The sequence below is a fragment of the Bos mutus genome, chromosome 3 (assembly GCF_027580195.1).
Source record: "Bos mutus isolate GX-2022 chromosome 3, NWIPB_WYAK_1.1, whole genome shotgun sequence".
NCBI classification, from domain to species: domain Eukaryota; kingdom Metazoa; phylum Chordata; class Mammalia; order Artiodactyla; family Bovidae; genus Bos; species Bos mutus.
Window position 1 is genome coordinate 52093517 of NC_091619.1, and position 23606 is coordinate 52117122.

General features: G+C 40.3%; 1 protein-coding gene across 2 annotated transcripts in view; it reads right to left on the reverse strand.

Annotated features, from left to right (window-relative positions):
- LRRC8C (leucine rich repeat containing 8 VRAC subunit C) overlaps window positions 1–23606 on the reverse strand; it is a 99597-nt gene that overhangs the window by 22790 nt on the left and 53201 nt on the right. For both annotated transcript variants that reach the window (XM_070367729.1, XM_070367728.1), the window contains one exon: window positions 10969–11110. In XM_070367729.1, coding sequence (XP_070223830.1) covers window positions 10969–11106 — 138 coding nt within the window. In that variant the 5' untranslated portion in view covers window positions 11107–11110. The remainder of the gene's footprint in view (window positions 1–10968; window positions 11111–23606) is intronic.

Below are 23606 nucleotides of genomic sequence, written 5' to 3' on the forward strand. Positions count from 1 at the left end.
TAGGCTATGTGTACCTTCAACTAGGTCTCGTACAAGTTTTTGGTCTCTTTTTTCTACTGGTTACAGTCTCTTAAGTTATGATGTAAAATACCCGGAAATAAGCACAGTATCTCAGTAATTCAAAGGTCTCAGTCCCTTTTCAAGGCTGTTAAGGTGGCACCATGGGTAAAGAACCTGCCTGCCAATGCAGGAGACATTAACAGACACGGGTTCGATTGCTGCATTAGGAAGATCCCCTGGAGAATGAAATGGCAATCCACTCCAGTATTCTTGCCTAGAGAATCCCATGGGCAGAGCAGTCTGGCAGGCTATGGTCTATGGAGTCACAAAGAGTCGGACAGACTGAAGCGACTTGGCACACAAATGCTCACTGTACGTTAGCACATGGCAAAAATGTCTCGTGAATTCTTCCTCACTCATCCTGTCATTCCACAGAATGAACTCGGGTGAGTACTTGCTTATCCAGGACCACTACTGTCTTTCCTTCCGGGGACACATGAATGAATCTTACAGATGAGGCCTGGTCTTACAAGGTTTCTATTCCCAACAATTAGAGGTCATTCTTTCAGCTAGAGCTTTGCTCTTGAAAAACGGGGATGCTACATCTTAAGAGTTAATGACGTACCCACTTGTGAAATTTAGAGTTAGGAAATTTCCTGCTTGTAAATAGAATATTTGTACAGAGATTTAGAAATTTACAATTGGGAAAGGGATGAGAATTAGATGGAGCTTCTGACCCATATTCTATAAAGGAAATCTGAAGAAATTAGTTTATATAGTCAAGGCGTTTTGTCGCGTGTGTGGTGGGCAAGGGAACCCTCAGGGGCAGAGGGCTGAACTTTCCATATTCCTCCAAGCACTGTATTTTATCAGTTCCTGCAAAGTCCCCCCCTCCCCACCTCCTCTTCCTTCTCTCTTTTCTTTCCTTCTATCAGCTTATATCATTCTATTCCCCTTCACCACCACAAGTGAGCACTCTTCATATAAATTTGATATATGTTCACCAAGTTTCTCAAAAATAAACTAACTAGAATATTCTTAATATTGCTTTGAATTTACAAACTAATTTTTGAGGACTGAACATCTTTTTAATGTCAAGTTTGTGCCATCCAAAGGCACAATGTCTTTCCATTTATTCAAATTGTCTTATAAGTCATTTATGAGGCATTTAAAAGCTATTAGTGAAGACTGCAAGGAGATCCACCCAGTCCATTCTGAAGGAGATCAGCCCTGGGATTTCTTTGGAAGGAATGACGCTAAAGCTGAAACTCCAGTACTTTGGCCACCTCATGCGAAGAGTTGACTCATTGGAAAAGACTCTGATGCTGGGAAGGATTGGGGGCAGGAGGAGAAGGGGACGACAGAGGATGAGATGGCTGGATGGCATCACCGACTCGATGGACATGAGTCTGGGTGAACTCCGGGAGTTGGTGATGGACAGGGAGGCCTGGTGTGCTGCGGTTCATAGGGTCGCAAAGAGTCAGACACGACTGAGCAACTGAACTGAACTGAAGTGAAGTTCTTGTGTATTCTTGATTAGCTTAATTTCCAGATACTTAATAGCTTTCATTGCCATTGTGAGTGGGATCTTATATTTTGTTAAATCTTTCAGTTGATATGTATCTTTCTAGTTGGGAGTGTTTTATTTCATAGTTTATATTAAAGTAAATACAAAACAATAATACTAGATTTAAAAAAAACTATAGGAAGGCCAGATGTTCCAAAACAATAGGAACTGTAAAATAAAAATAACAAAAATGCAGGATTTTACAAAGAAAAACAGTAGCATGGGGACAAAAGAACAGCACACGTTATGTATGTTAAATATAAGATTCCAGATATAATGTAGGAACTTACAAGCCTTGCAACTAAAATGTAGTGCCAAGTGTTAGCCTAATCCTTAGCACAGAGACCCTGAGTAGGCCGAGAAGATCTAGACACGCTCAGTGTTCTCAGGGAAATGGGAAAGAGGGATCTTGGGGAGGAACCCAGTGAGGGAAGAGGAGGAGGAGTGAATCTGCTTGCCTGACATATGAGAGGATGGAGGAGGGTCTCCAAATCAAAGGTCCCGATTAGAAATACAAGGTTATCTGCCTCCATCTCATGATAAACCTGCTTAACAGAGATTTTTAAACACAGATTTTGGTGATTTACAACATAGGATCCACAAGAGACTAGGATCGAACCTGGGTCTCCTGCATTGCAGGCAGATTCTTTACCAACCGAGCCACTGCTGCTGCTGCTGCTAAGTCCCTTCAGTCGTGTCCGACTCTGTGCGACCCCATTGACGGCAGCCCACCAGGCTCCACAGTCTTTGGGATTCTCCAGGCAAGAACACTGGAGTGGGTTGCCATTTCCTTCTCCAATGCATGAAAGTGAAAAGTGAAAGGGAAGTCGCTGAGTCCTGTTTGACTCTTTGCGACCCCATGGACTGCAGCCCACCAGGCTTCTCCGTCCATGGGACTTTCCAGGCAAGAGTACTGGAGTGGGGTGCCATTGCCTTCTCAGAACCAAGCCACTAGGGAAGTCCTAACAAGAGACTGCTGCTGCTACTGCTAAGTCTCTTCAGTCGTGTCCGACTCTGCGTGACCCCGTAGACGGCAGCCCACCAGGCTCCCCCGTCCCTGGGATTCTCCAGGCAAGAACACTGGAGTGGGTTGCCATTTCCTTCTCCAACGCGTGAGAGTGAAGTCGCTCAGTCGTATCTGACTCTTGGTGACCTGATGGACTGCAGCCCACCAGGCTCCTCTGTCCATGGGATTTTCCAGGCAAAAGTACTGGAGTGGGTTGCCATTGCTTTCTCCGAACAAGAGACTAAATATAAGTAAATCTCAGTTGCTTCACAGATGAAAAAATTCAATTCTCTTGTCAGTGATTTGCTGAGGGAAAGATGTATTATTAAACAATCAGTAGGCAACAAAGTCACAACAATCCATAATAGTGAAATAAAAGGAAACGCTCCCCATTCACTGAGGGGCATTGGGCGGCATCAGATGGTCTAAGAAAAGCATTTAGATTCATGTCCTGTGTTAAACCCAAGAGAAGGAAGTGAAAGGCACTCATATATTATTCTTGTGGTCAGGAATTCACTGCACATTAAGTTGTCAAGGTGATAGATGACAAGAAATAAAGTTCTAGGAAAGAAAAAATATCAGTTTGAATAAACCATCATACCAAGGAAATCCTAACTAAGGCATATTTTTGTTACCAGATATAAGAGGGATTTTGAAACAGTGCTTCTCTCACAGTATCCACCACCATGATGAGATGAGAAAGGTTGATCTTTAAAATTATTTTCACCATCAAATGATTTTTGCTTTATATTCCCCAAAGAGTGAAGTAGAATGGTGACATGTTGTACACAGAAGCTTTATAAAACATATCTTAGATGAGGTCTTCATTTTAAGCCTCCCCACTGGTACTATCTGCTGTTATATTAGGATTCTGAATTTCACCGTAAACAATAGGCTAATCTAAGTAAGAATTTCTGAGTCTCCATCTGTAAATTCAGATTTGGCAAAGGAGAAATCTACTAGAGATCCTGGGCAGTATGGGACAAAGGGTTAGGGGAGAGAGGCAGAAGCAAGGATTCAGGGCCTGTAATCCAACTATTCTGGGGACTTCCCTGGTGGTCCAGTGGTTAAGATTCCAAGCTCCCAATGCAGGGGGCCTGGATTCAATCCCAGTTTGCATGCTGCAACAAAAGATCTCACACATAGTAACTAAGATCCTACGTACTGCAATTAAGCCCCAGCAAAGCCAAATAAATTTTTTAAAAAATGAACTACTCCGAAATCACTAATTTTTACCACCTGTGCTTTCCAGTGAACTGCCTATGAGTATTTTCAGTTGAAGGCCATTTGCCATGGAGTTGATGCTGATGGTTCTAAACCAGAGAAGCAATTGAGTAGAAGCAAAACTAAAAGTGAGGATCAACTCCAACCAGCAAGCTCCGATGTCCCAAACTCTTCTCAGTGTGACTCTGCTGGACAGTTTGCTCCTGGCCATTGGCTTAGTCTATAAGGATTTTTTTGTAGGTGATTTCAAGTTATTTAAGTCATTCTCTTGGCTTTTTCCCCTCTAATTCAGAAAGCAGGAAATGTCTTTCCTGTGTAGCAGTCACAGAGCAGTCCCCTAGGGTTTCCAGGGGGCTTATCTTCCAGTTCCTGTTGCTGGTTTCTAACTGTTAACTCTATATTTGGTAACAGCTTGACCATGGGCTGTTTTGGATTTGGTCATAATAAGATAACCTGGAGTCATGGAGCAGAGATCTAAAGCAATCTTATTTTTCCAGGAAGCAGCGTGTTGACCTTTCAGGATTTCGTCTATTTTATTGAATTATTTGAATAGTATTGTTTATAGCACAAGGTTGGGTGTTTATGCTATTGGCCCTAGAGGGTGTGTGACTATACAGAAATAGGATACATACACTCTTCTGGTTTACAATGAGTTTATATTTGTTTGTTATGTGGACTGATACAATCTCAGGAATGCTCTTTATGCGTGCTCTTAGTCCATGGAAGCCTTGAAAATAGTCACTTGCTCAGAAATGAATAAATATTTGTCAGATGAGTAAGACAAATATTGATTTTGATCCCTTCACATCTCAAGGCAAGAATCAACAGACCATTGACAAGACAGACCATTGACAAGACAGACCACTGACAAGACAGTATCTTCCTCCTTTCCCCAGTATTTTCAAAGCTGCATAGTGTTAAAGCTATATGCATACCATCTCTTTTGGAATAAAGAGATAATTATATATATTACCATGTGTAAGATAGCTAGCTAGTGGGAAGCTGCTATATAACACAGGGAGCCCAGCCTGGTGCTCTGAGATGACCTAGAAGGGTGGGATGGGGGTGGGGTGGGAGGGAGGCTCAAAAGGGAGAGGAGATATATATATAATGACTGATTCACATTTTTGCATGGCAGTCATCAACATAACACTGTAAAGCAATTATCCTCCAAGTTAAAGAATAATTTTAAAAATAAAGTAAAAGGGTAACTGTATAATGATTAAAAAAAAAAGAGATAATGAACTATTGTTCGCTATTGGAAGAGACCATTTATAAAACAGTAAAAAAGCTGCTGGAATCCTATTTTACCACCAATGAGTACTCTTCTAACCCTACTGAGATTTTGCTTTGCTGTGTTTTCAAATCCCAAGAGTTATGTTGTTTTATAAACATGATCAAAATGAATGACTGCACTTTTACTGCACAAAGGGAAAATCAAGGCATAAAAACATATTGTGATTACTGTAAGATCTCCTTAGAAATGGGAAAGGATTTTGAGCTTCAAAGAGAACCTTTTGTTTATGAATTTATCAGTCATTAAACAGGATTATCACAGCAGAGCTAAAATAAAGAGCTTAAATTCTCCCCCTCGGGAACATTACTTTCATTTGCAATACGAACACTGAGTGGTTTTACTTTCTTTAGTAATTTGTTCTTGTCTCTTTAATGTTCACTACAGGTTAGAAGTTATTATTTGTTAATAGCAGGTGTACAGTGAATAATCTTTTAGAGAACCTAAGCTGTAAATCAGAAAAAACCAATCTTATTATAACTTTCTATTTTCTCTTTCAGTCATCTTGCACTTATTTTTATACTTAAAATTCTGTTTTACAAGCCAAAATTTGGCCATTACAATTTGCAACTGTAATGATTTCATAATATCCCACCATAGCAGGGTAAACAGGAGTGAAAGTTACATGGTGGAGAACTGACCTGAGATCTGAACCCTGGCTGCATCTCTCTTGGCTTTGGGACATCACCTAACCTTTCAGATGAGAATGCTCATCTGAAAAATGGGACTGATCTACCTCCCAAGGGTCCTTATAGGAGCTAAACAAAATGCATACCCATTCTATCACAGGCTCCTTACCAGTGTCACTCAGTGGAGTGCTATTAGCATCCTGGATTCTGTGGGAATGCCCCACCCAGAGCAGGATGCCCCTGAAAAGGCTATGAGGACCCACCAATGAGGGTTTCCTGAAATAATCACACTAAATCTACTGCTTATACTGATATTTTCCTTTAATTCCTCTTTTCAAAAAATGTATATTTTGGTTTTATATGCTTATTCTTTGAGAATTCGCTCAAATTTACCTCCTCAAGTCCCTAACTTCCAGTAGCTAAGATGACATCATATTTAATGCTCTTGAAGTCTACCACCATCAAGGTGCTCACACATTGAATGGCATTGCTTCTGTATTCCTATGGTCTGTAGAGTGTTAGCAATCTGAGGGCAGGGGCTGTACTGTATTCTCTTTCAATGTCTCTAGCACACCACACAACACCTGGTATACTGAGGGTGCTTAGGGATGTTTGTTGAACCATGGTCTACCCCATATGAATTCTGAGCTCTGTAGCCTTCACATTCTGATGCAAGGAAATGGCAACCCACTCCAGTGTTCTTGCCTGGAGAATCCCAGGGATGGGGGAGCCTGGTGGGCTGCTGTCTATGGGGTCACACAGAGTCGGACACAACTGAAGCGACTTAGCAGCAGCAGGGATGTTTGTTGAACCATGGTCTACCCCATATGAATTCTGAGCTCTGCAGCCTTCACATTCTGATACAATCTTCCTTTGGGGTATTTCAGATGTTTTAGAACCTTGACATCTAATATTGTCTTTCCGGTATCCAGTCAACTGCCATCCATATTCTTAAAGGCGGTAAGGATGAAACAGGCCTGTGTGTGAAGGCTCCATGTTGGGTCACCCATCTGAGGAGTGGGTACTCGATGTGCTGGGCAGGGTGCTAAGTGGGAAGCTTCTGTGTAGCAGAGAGACATGATGGGGACTATGCTCCAGGAAGATGGTTCTGACCAGGGCTCGGGAAGAGATGCTTAAGTTGTGCTTGAACTCACAGCAGCTATATCCCTAAATGATGTTCATCAAGGCATTTTCATAGATACACACTCCCATTTTCATTTATTTTGTTCCAAGTTAGCTACTAGTTCTTATAGATGCTCTGTGGTTTCCCTTTTCTACGACAGAATAAGTAAATAAGAAAAACACCTGCGCTTGTTAATAAGCAAGGCCCTGCAGCAGCTCTGCTGTCATGCTTGGCATAGCGATAAAGTAAGACAGATGCAGAGTCTTCCTGCAGACCTATGTTACCCTCCTCCTGCTATTTCCCCAACTTGCCATTCCAAAATCCGCCCTTCTCCTTGAAGACCCCAAGCCGTACCCACCTCGTTGCTGCATCTTGCTGCCTCCCTTCCCCCACACTCTCTCAGCAGACGGGTCACTTTCTACTTCATGGAAGCTCTAGGGCATACACTCCCATCTTACTGTGTCTTTCCTCTCCCTGCAAAAAATGTCTCTGTAGCCATCACTCTTGTTCTTGTAGAAGGTGCTCCCTCTATCCAAATCAATGATAATCCGCCCCCTGGATCCTGGATCCAACACCTCCTTCCTCTTGAAGATGATCATTCTTCTCCTACCAACAACTCCTGGGTCTTCTATTTAACTGTTTACTTCTCCACTTGGACACTTAACATATTTCAAACTTAACATGCTCAAAAACAAACTTTTTCCAGTGGCTCAGGCCTAAAAACCTTATAGTCATTCTTGATTTCTTTTTCTCTCATTCATCTCATTCAATCCAATCTTCTAGCAACTCTCATTTTTTTTCATTCAAAATATATCCAGAACCACATCTTCACTCCTAGTCCAAGCCATCTGATCTGTGTCATGCCTGGATTATTGCACTAGCCTTCTCGGTCATTCCCATTTCCATCCTTGCCCCCCACACTGTATTCTCAGCACCTAGAGTGGTCTTGTCAAAACCTGAGTCAGATAATGACAACCCTCCAAACACAGAGCATCTCACTCAGAGCAAAGACAGAATCTTTACAGTTGCCTCCAGGCCCTCCAAGATTTGGCAGCTGTTGCCTCTCAGGCCTCAATCTTCTATTACTCTACTCCTCACTCTGCTCTAGCCCACTGGCCTCCTGGCTTTTCCCTCAGTGTGAGGAACACCCCTGCTTCAGGCCTGTAACATCACCTCAACATTCAAACTTAGTGTTATAACAGATCTCACTTGGTTCCAGAATCACTTGGAAACAGGACTGGAGTAAGAGCTTGCCATCCAGGCAGCATCAGGCTGTTTCCCTTTGGGGGGAATCTTCACAACTATCTGTGTGGTGGTCCACCCTGCCGCCCAAGAGCTAGTCTCTCCCCAGGCTTTTCCTCCCCAATCATCTCAGGTGCAAGGAAGAGAGATCCACAGTATGCAGGTTCTGCATTTACTCTGACTTTGATGCTTTATGTTCCCAAGGAGCCAACAACTCTTATAACTTAGTAGATAGATATTTCATGTGTCAAGGGACATGCTCAGTTACAGGTGTCACCAGAATCACAGAAATCCCATCTATGTCTTCCTACCAGGCATTTTTATCATTCCCTGACCCCAGATGTAGTTGACCAATCAGCAGCTATTGATGCCATAAGCAATGTTGCCTAGTAACACAATTAACATTCTACTGTATCAGGCACCAGGGAAACTGAGATAGAAAGCTGAGAAAGCCAAATGTCAATTTCTTCTGTAGAAGGGGAAGGGTACTGTGACTGCTTTGTTCACTGTGTCTTTTGCTCCATCTGTTTGCTCTGATAGGATGGCTCCTCCCCGGATATCTGGATAGGCTGCTCTCGCACTGACTTCAATTCCTTCTTCACAAGTCACCTCCCTGGTGAGGGCACCCTGTTTGAGAACCTCAAGTGCTAATCTCAGCTGCTGGGATTTCCTACCATTCTTGTATGCTTTATTTTCTTTTCCATTGTTCTTATTACCTTCTAACATGTATGCTGATGCTGCTGTTCAGTCACTCAGTTGTGTCCGACTCTTTGCAACCCCATAAACTGCAGCACGCCAGGCTTCCCTGTCCTTCACCATCTCCTGGAGTTTGCTCAAACTCATGTCCATTAAGTCAGTGATGCCATTCAACCACTTAATCCTATGTCGCCCCTTTCTCCTCTCACCCTCAATCTTTTCCAGCATCAGGGTCTTTTCCAGTGAATCAGCGTATAACTGACTGATTTTGCTTATTTTTTTCCCCATAGAACTTAAATTTTATAAGGCTAGGAAATTTGTCTTTTATTTTTATCTCCTACATTGACAATGCCTGGCCTGTACAACAGTGCCTGTCATACAGGAGGTTCTTCAACAACTATCTGTTTTATTTATGAATGAATTTATGCTCTTTCTTTCAAACTCTAGTTTTTCACTGGCATCATTTTATTGGTGTGGGGAGGAGGGCGAAATATTTTCAGCCCGCAAATAAAATGCAGCCTGGTGTTAGGGATTAGGATAGGGACTTGGGGCCAAACTGTTTGGATTTCAACAAGGGTTTCGTCAGTCACCTTGGAAGTTTTCCTAATCTCTTGGTGCCTTAGTTTTGCATCTATAAATGGGGATAATAATAGAACATCCTAGGGTTGGTATGAGGATGAAATGATTTAAAACATATGTAAAGTCTTCAGAAGAGTGTCTGACACGTAGGAAGCACTGTGCTTAGACATTTAGTCATGTTTGACTCTTCGTGACCCTATGGGCTGTAGCCCACCAGGCTCCTTTGTCCATGGGATTTCCCAGATGAGAATACTTCAGTGGGTTGCCATTGCCTTCTCCAGGATCTTCCTGGCCCAGGGACTAAACCTGAGTCTCCTGCATTGCAGGTGGATTCTTTACCACTGCATCTACCTGGGAAGCCCTAGGAAGCACTAGATGTTAACTATTACTAAAAGCAACAACAAAAAGGTCTTTATTTCTACTCTGCACCACTTCTAGCTACTTCCCTCTTTCCTGACTTTTCCTCTCAGATCTATCAATACATGACAGTTGCATCTACCCCACAGCCTTTAACTCCCATTCAGTTTTCCAACCACTTGCACTAAGGTTTCTAAAGGCCTAGTTGCTGTTTTTCTCTCCTCAGCCTGTGAGTTAGTTGAACCACCTGCCTTCACTGACCACACCTGAGCCTCTCCTCTCTCCTGGTTTGCACCTGTCCTTAGGGCTGCCCCTCGTCAGCCTTTTCCAGAGGCGCCTCGGTTTCCATCACTCACTTTCTACTGCCATTCCTGACGTTACCTCACCAAGCGCATCCTCCTGGTCTGACTCCATTCCCAGGCTCTGCTTCAACCCTCACGCTGAAGACACCCAAAGGCTGCTGGTCCTACACACTGTCTCCCAGAGGAGTCATGTCCTTTTCTCACATCCATGACTAAGAGCTTTCTTTCCTCTTCCTAGCACTTTCTTTATTGCCAGCTCCCTCTTCCTGACTGGTTCTCAAGTTTTAATATTGCAACCATTTTTCTGGTTCCCCTCCTTTGCACTCAGAGCTCTTCAGAAGCCTCTATCACAACCTGTTCTGACTGCTTGTTTAGTTTCCCCCTAGAAATGGACTGCTTATGGCCACAAAGGATAGTGCCTGACACATAGATACACACACACACACACAAAAAAAATCTAGATTCAACATATGAATGTACAGTATCTATACAGAATAAATTATGATTCAGTTACATTTTAATTCAGAACTAAAGCACTGGGTGTGAAAACATCTCATCAAAATGTCAGATCTTTCAGAAAATCTTAGGAGTAAAAATAAGAGATAAAGAAAAAAGCTTGATATTAAGAATGTAAATGGCACTGTGGGTATCTATGCTATATTTTACCGTAAAGCCAACTTTGGAAGATAAAGGACTCCCTTTGATATTCATGACATCAAATATTACTTGACTATACTCAACTGCTATTTGAACTCAGCTAAATCTTACAAATACCCTATTTACCTTATTAGGAAAGTTCAGGAAATTAGGCTTCAGGCTCCCTGCCATAATTATAAATACCACACGCAAACAGAGAAAGAGCAATGAATGTATACATGGTTAAAAATCACACACTTTTTTAAGAGGTTTTGATGGCTTAGTGTCTTGCTCTGCCTCTTTTTTGACCTACCTGCAAAGTGCATCCGAACACACCGATCATCAGCATGGCCACGGACAGGTAATCGGTAAACACATCCCACCATGGCTTCAGCACCCGGAAGGCAGGCTGCTGCTCAGAGAACTGCCGGAACTCTGTCACCGGAATCATGTTTCTGAGAAAAGAGAGGTGACTGGTGAATTCATTTATCTTTACACACAACATACTGCACTGTTCACGGCATTTGAAAATTCTGCTCCAACCTGTCGTATTCAGTGGTCTGAATTAGTCCATGAGCTGTCACTGTACTTTAGGGTTTTAACAAGTTATTGAGAGATCCACCCCTTAAGGAAATAAGGAGCCCCACATGGAAAACAGCAAGCACCTTTACTAACTCCTATCCAATCAGCGGTGCCCTTTAGCTCCAATGGGCCAAAGCTAAAGGCCCAGAGAGACAGCATGACCAAAGCTGCCTGTTATTTCCTGGTCTCTCCCTTTCCCCTAATGTCAGAAAGATATGCCAGAAAGAGCCAGAAGATGCCAGAAAAAGCACAGCCCATCCTTTAAAACGTTTTTCCTATTTGTCTTGTCATCTTGGGGTTTTTTGTTTTGAATTATTTTTAAAGTGTAAACCTCAGCATTCGTTTGTATTAATTATTTACTAAGTCCTGAAAGGCAAACGACTTTGCCACTAATCTTCTTCTGATAAATGGGATCATCTCATGTGGGGAGGAGGTGTTGGGGAGAACTTTTTTTTTTTTGCCCTATTTTTTTTTTTTGGTCCCTGTGATTTTTGACTTGATTTTTTTCCCCCCTGTATTTCCTAAACACTTTATATTTCACTGTGAACCTCAAACTAATCCTCTGAGAAGTCAATTTTCCCTGGAAACATCTGTTGTTTGTTGTTGTTTAGTCGCTAAGTCTTGTCTGACTCTTTTGCAGCCCCATGGACTGTAGCCCTGCCAGGCTCTTCTGTCCATGGCATTTCCCAGGCAAGAATGCTGGAGTGGGTTGCCATTTCCTCCTCCAGGGGATCTTCCTGACCCAGGTATTGAGTCTCCTGCATTGCAGATGGATTTTTTTTTTTTTTTTTACCACTGAGTCACCAGGGAAGCCCCAGCCTCTCTCTCTGAATGACAGAAGATGAATAGGGTATACTGAGGCTCTGGGAAAAGAGACACATCCTTTTCTTCGCCTGCACTGTTCTATCTTTTGGCTTAATCCCATTGCCTGTATTATGATTTAAGACTTCAAGTTAATCATCCAGCTACTGGGAGAAGAAATATTTTTCCTTATCTCATGGCAAGGAAAAAGGGTGGCCAGTGAGGGCCAAAAAAAAAGTTTCTCTTTTGCCATCTTTGGATCCAATAATCTCACTCTTTACAGCTGCCCTTGTTATGTAGTCTGATTACAGAGCAGGGAAAGGCTACATTTGGTGCTTGTTTTCCTAAGCCTTTTTGTTTCCTGGATCTTCTCTTCCCTAATACTGAATTAAAGGCTGTATGATAAAATTCTTCAAGAGATGGGAATACCAGACCACCTGATCTCCCTCTTGATAAACCTGTATGCAGGTCAGGAAGCAACAGTTAGAACTGGACATGGAACAACAGACTGGTTCCAAATAGGAAAAGGAGTATGTCAAGGCTGTATATTGTCACCCTGCTTATTTAACTTATATGCAGAGTACATCATGAGAAACACTGGGCTGGAAGAAGCACAAGCTGGAATTAAGATTGCCGGGAGAAATATCAATAACCTCAGATATGCAGATGACACCACCCTTATGGCAGAAAGTGAAGAGGAACTAAAGAGCCTCTTGATGAAAGTGAAAGAGAGTGAAAAAGTTGGCTTAAAGCTCAACATTCAGAAAACTAAGATCATGGCATCTGTTCCCATCACTTCATGGGAAATAGATGGGGAAACAGTGGAAACAGTGTCAGACTTTAGTTTTTTGGGCTCCAAAATCACTGCAGATGGTGATTGCAGCCATGAAATTAAAAGATGTTTACTTCTTGGAAGGAAAGTTATGACCAACCTAGATAGCATATTCAAAAGCAGAGACATTACTTTGCCAACAAAGGTCCATCTAGTCAAGGCTATGGTTTTTCCAGTGGTCATGTATGGATGTGAGAGTTGGACTGTGAAGAAGGCTGAACACTGAAGAATTGATGCTTTTGAACTGTGGTGTTGGAGAGACTCTTGAGAGTCCCTTGGACTGCAAGGAGATCCAACCAGTCCATTCTAAAGGAGATCAGCTCTGGGATTTCTTTGGAAGGAATGATGCTAAAACTGAAACTCCAGTACTTTGGCCACCTCATGCGAAGAGTTGACTCATTGGAAAAGATTCTGATGCTGGGAGGGATTGGGGGCAGGAGGAGAAGGGGACGACAGAGGATGAGATGGCTGGATGGCATCACTGACTCGATGGACGTGAGTCTCAGTGAACTCCGGGAGTTGGTGATGGACAGGGAGGCCTGGTGTGCTGCGATTCGTGGGGTCGCAAAGAATCGGACACGACTGAGTGACTGAACTGACTGTTATGTAGTCTGATTACAGAGCAGGGAAAGGCTACATTTGGTGCTTGTTTTCCCAAGCCTTTTTTTTTCCTGGATCTTCTCTTCCCTAATACTGAATTAAAGGCTGTACGATAAACAGCCTAAAGAAAATGAAAGCCTCTTATTTGGGTTCACTAGTGTTTATCTTTGGAAATTATTATAATATGTTCCATTCCATCTCACTGCTTTACCTGACTTTTTCTTAAGCAGTAATTTGTCTTAACACAACATGGAAAATCCAACCACTTGGCATTCCTTTTACCTATGATCTACCTACTTGACATCTGTGCAGCATTTGATAAAATTTCCTCATTTTACTGAAACACAACTTTCCTAACTCCACTTTGTTCACCCACTGGGTTGCAAGCGTCTTGAAGGGAGAACCTATATGTTATCATATGTGTGTTTTCAAAACATATGTTTCAGGCAAGCCACCCAAGCTAAATAACTTCGCCTACTCCTAGTGTTATTAACATTTCAGACTAGTCCAAATTTTTATTTTCCTGACACTTTAGGACCGTTTTCTTCTCAATGGATCATTATCTCATGGCCCCAAATGTTTTCTAGTCACAGCTGTCCAGTGGCAGTCACAGACTGGCACTAAACCTCATCTTAACTTCCACTTTCTGCCTAGAAGCTACTGTTTTGTTCTATTTTGCACCCGCATCACTTACCACAGTGCCTGGAAAACAAGAGGCCCTGAGCAACTGTCTGTTAAATGGATGAGTCGATTCAGATGTTTGTTCATAGAGCAGTGCTCACCTAATCAAATTAGGAGTGACCCGAGCCAGCTGCAGCGACAGGACTAACAAGTATGGTGCTTGTGCTACAGTTTACATCTTTTGATAGATTTGGTTATTGTCTCCTTCTTGATAAGTTTCCTGTACACCTTGGAGGGAACCGGGCTTGTTCTCTGATGCAAGGAACAATTTCAGGAATAAAATACACCAATGAAGAGCTGTGGTTCTCAAGATTTTTGATCTTGGGAATCCCTTCATGTCCTAAAATGTAGGAGAAGGACCTCAAAGAGCATGTTTTAGGTGGATGATACCTATCAATACTTACTACATTAGAAATTAAAATGAAATTTTAAAAATATATATATTAACTCATTTAAAAATAATAAACTCATTCCAAGTTAACATAAATTATTATAAAGATAACTATATTCTCCAAAACAAAGACAATTAATGAGAATAATGGCATTTTTTTCACATTTTTGCAAATCTCTTTGCCAGTGGACTTAATAGAAAATAGCTGGATTCTCATATCTGCTTCTTCATTCAGTCTGCTCTGATACGTTGCTTTGATTGAAATTTATGAATCAAATATATGCAGTTAAAGAAGGGAAGACTATCTTAACAGGCTTTTCATATAATTGTGGATAACTATAACTTGATAATATATCAAATTAACTTGGTAAGTTGCAGTATAGAGCCTGAAAACTGTATTGATGAACTTTTCAAACTCCTTGCTGTTAAAACTCACTCATCAGTCTTGAACTTTGAATGGACCCTTTATCCATATATGATTTGGTAACAACATTAGTCATTTGGAAAATATGGAAAATACTGAATCACTTAGTCATGCAGATTTTCCAAATGCTGACAAATTATACTTAGAAATCACATTCATTGAAATCACTAATGCTTTCATCAGAAAATTTTTTAAGTAACTGGAGCCTGTCAAGCTCATGGTGGTGTATAAATTTTCCAAAATTCTAATCATCGCTTGAAAGTTTGAATTTTGTTTGTGGCAGCAAATATTATGTTCTTCTCTTTGAAATGTCAAGCTCGCTTCATTCATTTTGAGAAATTATCTTCCACATACTCAAGTCTGAATATCAGTTGTTTTATTCAATTAAAAATTGTACATTATGATAAAGTGGCTAATTCAACTTTCAATTCAAATAAAGATTTCCCTCGAGATACCTACCTACTGTACTTGGAATTCAGCAGACGTGCTTTATGTATTCTTCCCTTTCATCACTTCATGTATTATTACAATATGTAGTCAAGGGTCAAGAGCTATTAAAATAATAATTTTTATGGATTCAACCAGGACATTAAATAAAACTGGCATTTTTTTCTTTTAAGTTGTAAATGTGTGCCAATGAGGTATATAGTAGAATTTGCTGCCTCCACCTTGATTCACACTAAGATGACTTACCCACCAGTGATTTTGTACCATCAGTGAAAAATGCAAGAAATATCTTGGCATTAAAAACTAGTTTTGATCTTGTCAGTTCAGTTCAATTCAGTCACTCAGTTGTGTCCGACTCTTTGTGACCCCAATGACTGCAGCACGCCAGGCTTCCCTATCCATCACCAACTCCTGGAGCTTGCTCAAATTCATGTCCATCAAGTCAGTGATGCCATCCAACCATCTCATCCTATGTCGCCCCTTTCTCCTCTCACCCTCAATCTTTACCAGCATCAGGGTCTTTTCAAATGAGTCAGTTCTTTGCATCAGGTGGCCAAAGTATTGGGTTTCAGCTTCAGCATCAGTCCTTCCAAAGAGTATTCAGGACTGATTTCCTTTAGGATTGACTGGTTTGATCTTTGATCTTGTGGACCCTCTAAAAATGTGTAGGTGACTGGTGTTCCACAAACCACACTTTGAGAACCACTGAGGTAGAGGTTCACCGTTCCTTCATCTGTGGCTGGCCTTGAAAAAGCAAAGGCCTAGGGCACTCATAACGGCGAGGCTCTGCCAGTCCTCATTGGCATCATTTTCTTAATGTGGAAAATAAAGACAAACTAAGCAATCTAGGAAACTTAAGTATCGTCTACTGCTTCCTAATACTGGTACAGCCTAGTTAAGAGGGATTGTCAGAGGAAACAGTCAAGGTGAAACAGACTTTTAGAGTTATAACTCTACTCTTAATGTCCTTAACCTCTTTAGGGTAAGTGTGTGTATGTGCATGTGGCATGCACATGCCCTTCCTTATATGTATGTACACACATACTACATATAAATGTATGTGGACACATGTATAATACGCACATATAGACTTCATTGTTTTAACATAACACAAGGCTTAAAGCCAATATCCAGTACAGATTTAATCCTTGGAATTATTTTTGATGCAAATAAAAAAAAAGGGGGGGGAAGAGAGGAAATATAGGAATTGACTTAAAACCTCTTGACTTAAAACTAAAGAGAGGGTGAAGGAATCTTGCACTTGCTTAACTGAAAAAAAATTTTGTGTTCTTTCACCAATTTAAGTGCTTTCCTCCATTTTCTATTTCAATATTTTAAAAACTTTTTACAGTGTTGTGTTGGTTTCTGCCATACAACAGCGCAAATCAGCCATAATTATATATACGTTCCCCTCTCTCCCTAACCTTCCTCCCCTCTTTGTGCATTACAGTGACAACACAATTTCTCTCTCATTATCATTGTACTTTCCAAATGATTTGTGACATTTTTAGAGTTATCATATCAAGTTGAAGAAGCCACTTCTGAATAAACTGCTAAGTTTACATAGTTTTTTCCCCTAAAGATCAATCAGGATAATTCTATTTATATTTTTTTCCTATTTTAGAAATATAAATGATTATATTAATATTGCTTCCAACTCTAATTTCTAACTTACTATGTAAGATTTTTGCTTATCTGATAATGCCTTTAGAAACATGGCATTTCAAATTAAATCAAAAGATTCTTGTATCTAATCAAAAATATATAAACTTTTACATTGTTATATATTTGCCTCTATATCCTTTTGCAGAAATCCATTTGCATTACTTTTATTAAAAATACTTCTTACTAAAACTAGCCAGTCCAGGTTCGATGCATGACACAGGGTCTTCAGGGCTGGTGCACTGGGATGACCCTGAGGGATGGGATGGGGAGGGTGGGGGGAGGGGGGTTCAGGATGGGGAACACATGTACACCCATGGCTGATTCATGTCAATGTATGGCAAAAACCACTACAATATTGCAAAGTAATTAGCCTCCAATTAAAATAAGTAAATTAAAAAATACTTATTACTAAAACTCATTTTAAAGGCTTCATTATTCATAAAATGTTACCTCTCAAAAATATACAGATCTATAATCCTTTTTGTAAAGAATATTGGTAAAGTTAGTTGCAAATCCAGAGTTTCTTTCTTTCATTTATTTGGTTCTCCCTGAAACAATGTCTTCTTCTCCATCTCAGGAGAGTTTTAATATCTTCTTCTCAAGAATTAATTATACAGAACAAATTGTACTCTATTTATTACCCAGGACTTTAAGAATATCAAATATATTCTACTCTGATTCAAATCTGATTGCTAACACTGTTTTCCAATGGCTATTAGGTGGGTATATACTACCAGTGCTTTGTCTCACATTTTTCTGGCAGTTGGAAAATAGCATTAGACATTAGACAGTATAGTACTGCTCAAGAAAACAAGAGCCAATTCCAAGTGATCCTAGTAATCACATCAATAGCACAGTGAGTGGCCCCTTACAAAAATGAGTGTTAAAAATTCAATAATTCCTGAGCACAACAAATGTGACTTCTACAGGAAAGAAACCCACATATATAATTCATCTGTGTGGCTAACTAAAGCTAATGGTCAGTTCTCAGCCCTCACCTTACTTGCTCTATCTGAGGCATCTGGTATAAAATGACATTCTCTTCTTGGCTTTCAGGATGCTATAGCCTTTAGGTTTTCCTCTTGTTTTCCATGCTGTTCCTTCTTTAACTCCTTGACCTCTGGCCTTGATGTGCCCAGTGTTTAGTCTTTGGTCCAGTTCTCTTCCCTACCTCATTTACTCCCTTGTGAGCACATGAAGTCATCATGCTTTAAATGGTGGACCCAGCTGCCAACTTGGTATCACCATCTGGACACCCAGTAGACACATTAAACTCAGGATGTCTGGAACCAACTCCAGTTCCATTTCCTTATCCCTACCTCTCCTATCCCTGGCAAAGCCCTGTTCCTCTTGCAACTTTCCTCCCTTGATGGCAACTATGTCTATCCAGTTGCTTAGATCAAAATTTTTGGAGTCATCCTGAGTCTTCTTCATCTCTTACATCCCACATCCCATCTGCCAAAAATTATACATTCCTTAATGTATTGTCTGTCTCCCCTAAAAGAATCTAAGTTTCATGATGACAGGAATTTTCTTTTCAATTTTATTTTGTATATTGATGTGTCCCAGCACCTAGAAAGTAATGCTTGACATATGGTAGGCACTCAATATTTGCTGAATAAATTACTGAGTAACTAGTAATTCTGATAAAGATAGGAGGGGTGATTGCCTTTTGGTTTGGAAATAATGATTATAAAAGCAAAGTGGGTGTCTAAGTATTGTCACGGGAGGAAGATCCCACGGTGCAGGGCCTTGACACTGGCACAGCCAAGGCCAGTGCAGAGAAGTGCAAGACAGAAAGAGCACAGGAATACCATGATTTATTTATGGGTTCTTTCAGCAGTACCAATAAAAATAAAGTCATCAGAATATGTTCAAAACATCAATTATAAAACGAATTACTTTTCCTTTAGCAATGCAAAGATGGAAATAAAAAACAGGACAAAAAGCCAGATTTCCTAATTATATAAAAGTGATTTATTTCTCTCTTAGGAGAGCATGACTCTGGATTGTATTTTACTCTGCAATTGCAGTATACATGATAATTTTTTTTTAAAGAAAAATCCACTAAAGAAAACCATGATTATATGGTTCTACAGAAATCTATTTAATTGAAAGAAACTCAGAGGTGGGTTATAACTGTTCAGAGAATCTGAAAGGCTCTTTCAGAAGTCATCCACTCCATAACTCTCATTTTATGAGTAAAAACTTGAGTGGAGAGAGATTAGGTGACTTGCCCAAGGAACACAGCCAGTGGTGTCTTGACTTCTAATCAAACCTTACCCCTTACTCTACAGCTTTTAGTCAATAATACATCACACTGATCTGAATGCAAAGAATCTAAAATATATACTAAGAAACAAATGGCTTAAATAGAATTTCTTGTTTCATGTCTCTCTTTGAAAACATAAAATGAAAAATAAACTATTATTAATATACTTAAAGGATTCTTAAGCTCTAGTGCTCTTACAGTCCCATAAATGAGAACTTTAGACTCAGAAGGCAAGTTGATCTGACAACGCAATGGATACTTTGGTACTATCATCTCCTTGAATATTTCCATGATGTCATGTGTTAAATTAATGGCCCAATCACATTATTTGGGAAGCGTTCAAAATGAGCTTAACCTGTTTTTCTAAGAGTGGTAGGGAACAACAATTACTCCTTGGGGACTTCCCTGATGGTCCCGTGGCTAAGACTCCAAGCTCCCAATGCAGGGACCCGGGTTCCATCCGTGGCCAGATCCCAAATGCTGCAACTAACAGTTCTCACACAGCAGCTAAGAGATTGCAACTATTAATAAAAGATCCCCATACTGCAACAAAGACCCAGTGTAGCCAAATAAACAAAATTATTTTAAACATTATTTTAGTTGTCAATTAAGATATAATTATAACATTTTTCTCATTATATCCTTCCCATATTTAAAGAAAAACCCTTTAATCACTGCTTCAGACCGTATATCACAAGGCTATTGCTTTACACACCAGTATCCACAGTTATCTTTAGCATAGTCATAAGTTTTTAATTTACTAAAATTTTGTTATGTACTATTATCAGTAGCTTATTTTTCTCTCACAAGCATATTTCATTTACTTGTGTACTTGCTATAAATAATTATAGCATTATAAGAAATATATATTAAAATGTACACTAAAAATATAAAGTTTAAGGTATGTCAAGCACTGTATTAGGTGCTGGGTGAATAAAACAGACAAAGTGCCTGCCTCACCCCTGTGTACACTTCTAGGAGAATGTGCATTAAACAAATTCCCGTGAGAGCATGAATTGTAATTGATCTTTGATTACTGTTTCCAGTGCCAATGGTGCATTTAAAGAGGTTGCTGTTTTTATTTCACTGAGGACAGGATTTATATCTTGTTGATCTTTGTATCTTCTAGAAAATAGCACAATGTCTTAGAACAGACCCTCAACACATTTTTGTTAAATTCAAAGAGGCCTAAACATGCAAACATAGTCATAAACAGACACACACACCCAAATGAGCACTTTGTAGTTAAGACAATTCTTCTACTGTTATCCTCTCTTATAGCTTGATACTGCAATAAGAGTGAGACTATTACCACATAGCTTCACAATCATTGAATAATGATTATTCAAAGTACACCCACTACTGAAGAAACTGTTTGAGAAGAGAATGAGAGTCAGGAATAATTTATAATTTCAAAGTTAAGGGTCATTGGAAATTTAATGTACGATGTCTGTCACTAGTTACAAAGAGGATATATCGATCGATGATGACTTCTTAAGCACCAGTCAGTATCCAATGGCCATGTTTTGTGATTCCCTTATCAGAACATTAGTCTATTAAGAAACAAGTGACAGAAACAGATCCAAACATAAAAGCCTTATTTACAATATAACAGTTTAGAATACGGCATTTATAAATCTTGGTGAGATTTTTACTTCTTTGGAATTTTTGTCAAAGAACTTCAGCTACATCTAAATGACACTAGTAATTATTTAATGTTTATTCTGTACATTTGAAGTAAACTCAGAAATTTTTTCCAAAAATGAGCTAAGTGATCTAATAGTTTCTTAAAACCTGACCATAAAAGATTATCATCAAATGTTATTCATTCTCTCCCTCATCTCTGTTCTAAATACACCTAAAGTCTCTCTGAGAATTAAGGCTTCAGCTCTCTGCACCTCACTGCTCTTCTCAGTCACCTCTTCATTCCACACTGTTTCCACCTTCCTTAAACCAAAAATAGTCTTCCAGGATGTTAGTGTATACTTGACCCTCACCCCTATCCCATAGGATTCTAAACCCCTGAAAAGGCTGTCAGTTAAGTTCAGTTCATTTGCTCAGTTGTGTCCAACTCTTTGCGACCCCATGAACTGCAGCACGCCAGGCCTCCCTGTCCATCACCAGCTCCCAGAGTTCATCCAGACTCACGTCCATCGAGTCAGTGATGCCATCCAGCCATCTCAGCCTCTGTCATCCCCTTCCCCTCCTGCCCCCAATCCCTCCCAGCATCAGAGTCTTTTCCAATGAGTCAACTCTTCGCATGAGGTGGCCAAAGTACTGGAGTTTCAGCTTTAGCATCATTCCTTCCAAAGAAATCCCAGGGCTGATCTCCTTCAGAATGCACTGGTTGGATCTCCTTGCAGTCCAAGGGACTCTCAAGAGTCTTCTCCAACACCACAGTTCAAAAGCATCAATTCTTCGGCACTCAGCCTTCTTCACAGTCCAACTCTCACATCCTTACATGACCACAGGAAAAACCATAGCCGTGACTAGACGAACCTTTGTTGGCAAAGTAATGTCTCTGCTTTTGAATATGCTATCTAGGTTGGTCATAACTTTCCTTCCAAGGAGTAAGCGTCTTTTAATTTCATGGCTGCAGTCACCATCTGCAGTGATTTTGGAGCCCCCAAAACTAAAGTCTGACACTGTTTCCACTGTTTCCCCATCTATTTCCCATGAAGTGATGGGACCAGATGCCATGATCTTCATTTTCTGAATGTTGAGCTTTAAGCCAACTTTTTCACTCTCCACTTTCACTTTCATCAAGAGGCTTTTGAGTTCCTCTTCACTTTCTGCCATAAGGGTGGTGTCATCTGCATATCTGAGGTTATTGATATTTCTCCTGGTAATCTTGATTCCAGCTTGTGCTTCTTCCAGCCCAGCGTTTCTCATGATGTACTCTGCATATAAGTTAAATAAGCAGGATGACAATATACAGCCTTGACATACTCCTTTTCCTATTTGGAACCAGTCTGTTGTTCCATGTCCAGTTCTAACTGTTGCTTCCTGACCTGCATACAAATTTCTCAAGAGGCAGATCAGGTGGTCTGGTATTCCCATCTCTTTCAGAATTTTCCACAGTTTATTGTGATCCACACAGTCAAAGGCTTTGGCATAGTCAACAAAGCAGAAATAGATGTTTTTCTGGAACTCTCTTGCTTTTTCCATGATCCAGGGGATGTTGGCAATTTGATCTCTGGTTCCTCTGCCTTTTCTAAAACCAGCTTGAACATCAGGAAGTTCACGGTTCACATATTGCTGAAGCCTGGCTTGGAGAATTTTGAGCATTACTTTACTAGTGTGTGAGATGAATGCAATTGTGCAGTAGTTTGAGGATTCTTTGGCATTGCCTTTCTTTGGGATTGGAATGAAAACTGACCTTTTCCAGTCCTGTGGCCACTACTGAGTTTTCCAGATTTGCTGGCATATTGAGTGCAGCACTTTCATAGCATCATCTTTCAGGATTTGAAATAGCTCAACTGGAATTCCATCACCTCCACTAGCTTTGTTCGTAGTGATGCTTTCTAAGGCCCACTTGATTTCACATTCCAGGATGTCTGGCCCTAGGTCAGTGATCACACCATCGTGATTATCTGGGTCATGAAGATCTTTTTTGTACAGTTCGTTTGTGTATTCTTGCCACCTCTTCTTAATATCTTGTGCTTCTGTTAGGTCCATACCATTTCTGTCCTTTATAGAGCCCATCTTTGCATGAAATTTTCCCTTGGTATCTCTAATTTTCTTGAAGAGATCTCTAGTCTTTCCCATTCTGTTGTTTTCCTCTATTTCTTTGCATTGATCACTGAAGAAGGCTTTATCTCTTTTTGCTATTCTTTGGAACTTTGCATTCAGATGCTGTGTTTCCCCTTAAATGGCTGATATCATTCAAATGTAATTTAGACAAGATTTCAGTTCTCATCAGTCTCCACATCCAAAAACCAAGTCTAGATTTCAACTGAGTATATCTGTAGTGATTGTTTTGAAGATGATGTCTCTCTTCCTTCAAAGGGCAAAAAGAGACTGAGGTTTATCTCCAGTTCACTTTTCCCCCTTGAATAAAGAAAGCACAACAGTTCTAAGCAGCTGAAACACCATGAATATATAGCGCAGGCCAGAAAATTCAAACAAAACAAGTGCCGGAAGCCATCTACCTGGAAGGCGACTTTCTGAGGAAGGGACGGGGAGGAGAGGTGGAGAGGACAGAAACATTCCTGCTCTCCAGAACATTAAAACTAAAGTTTTTTGCTTATTTTTCA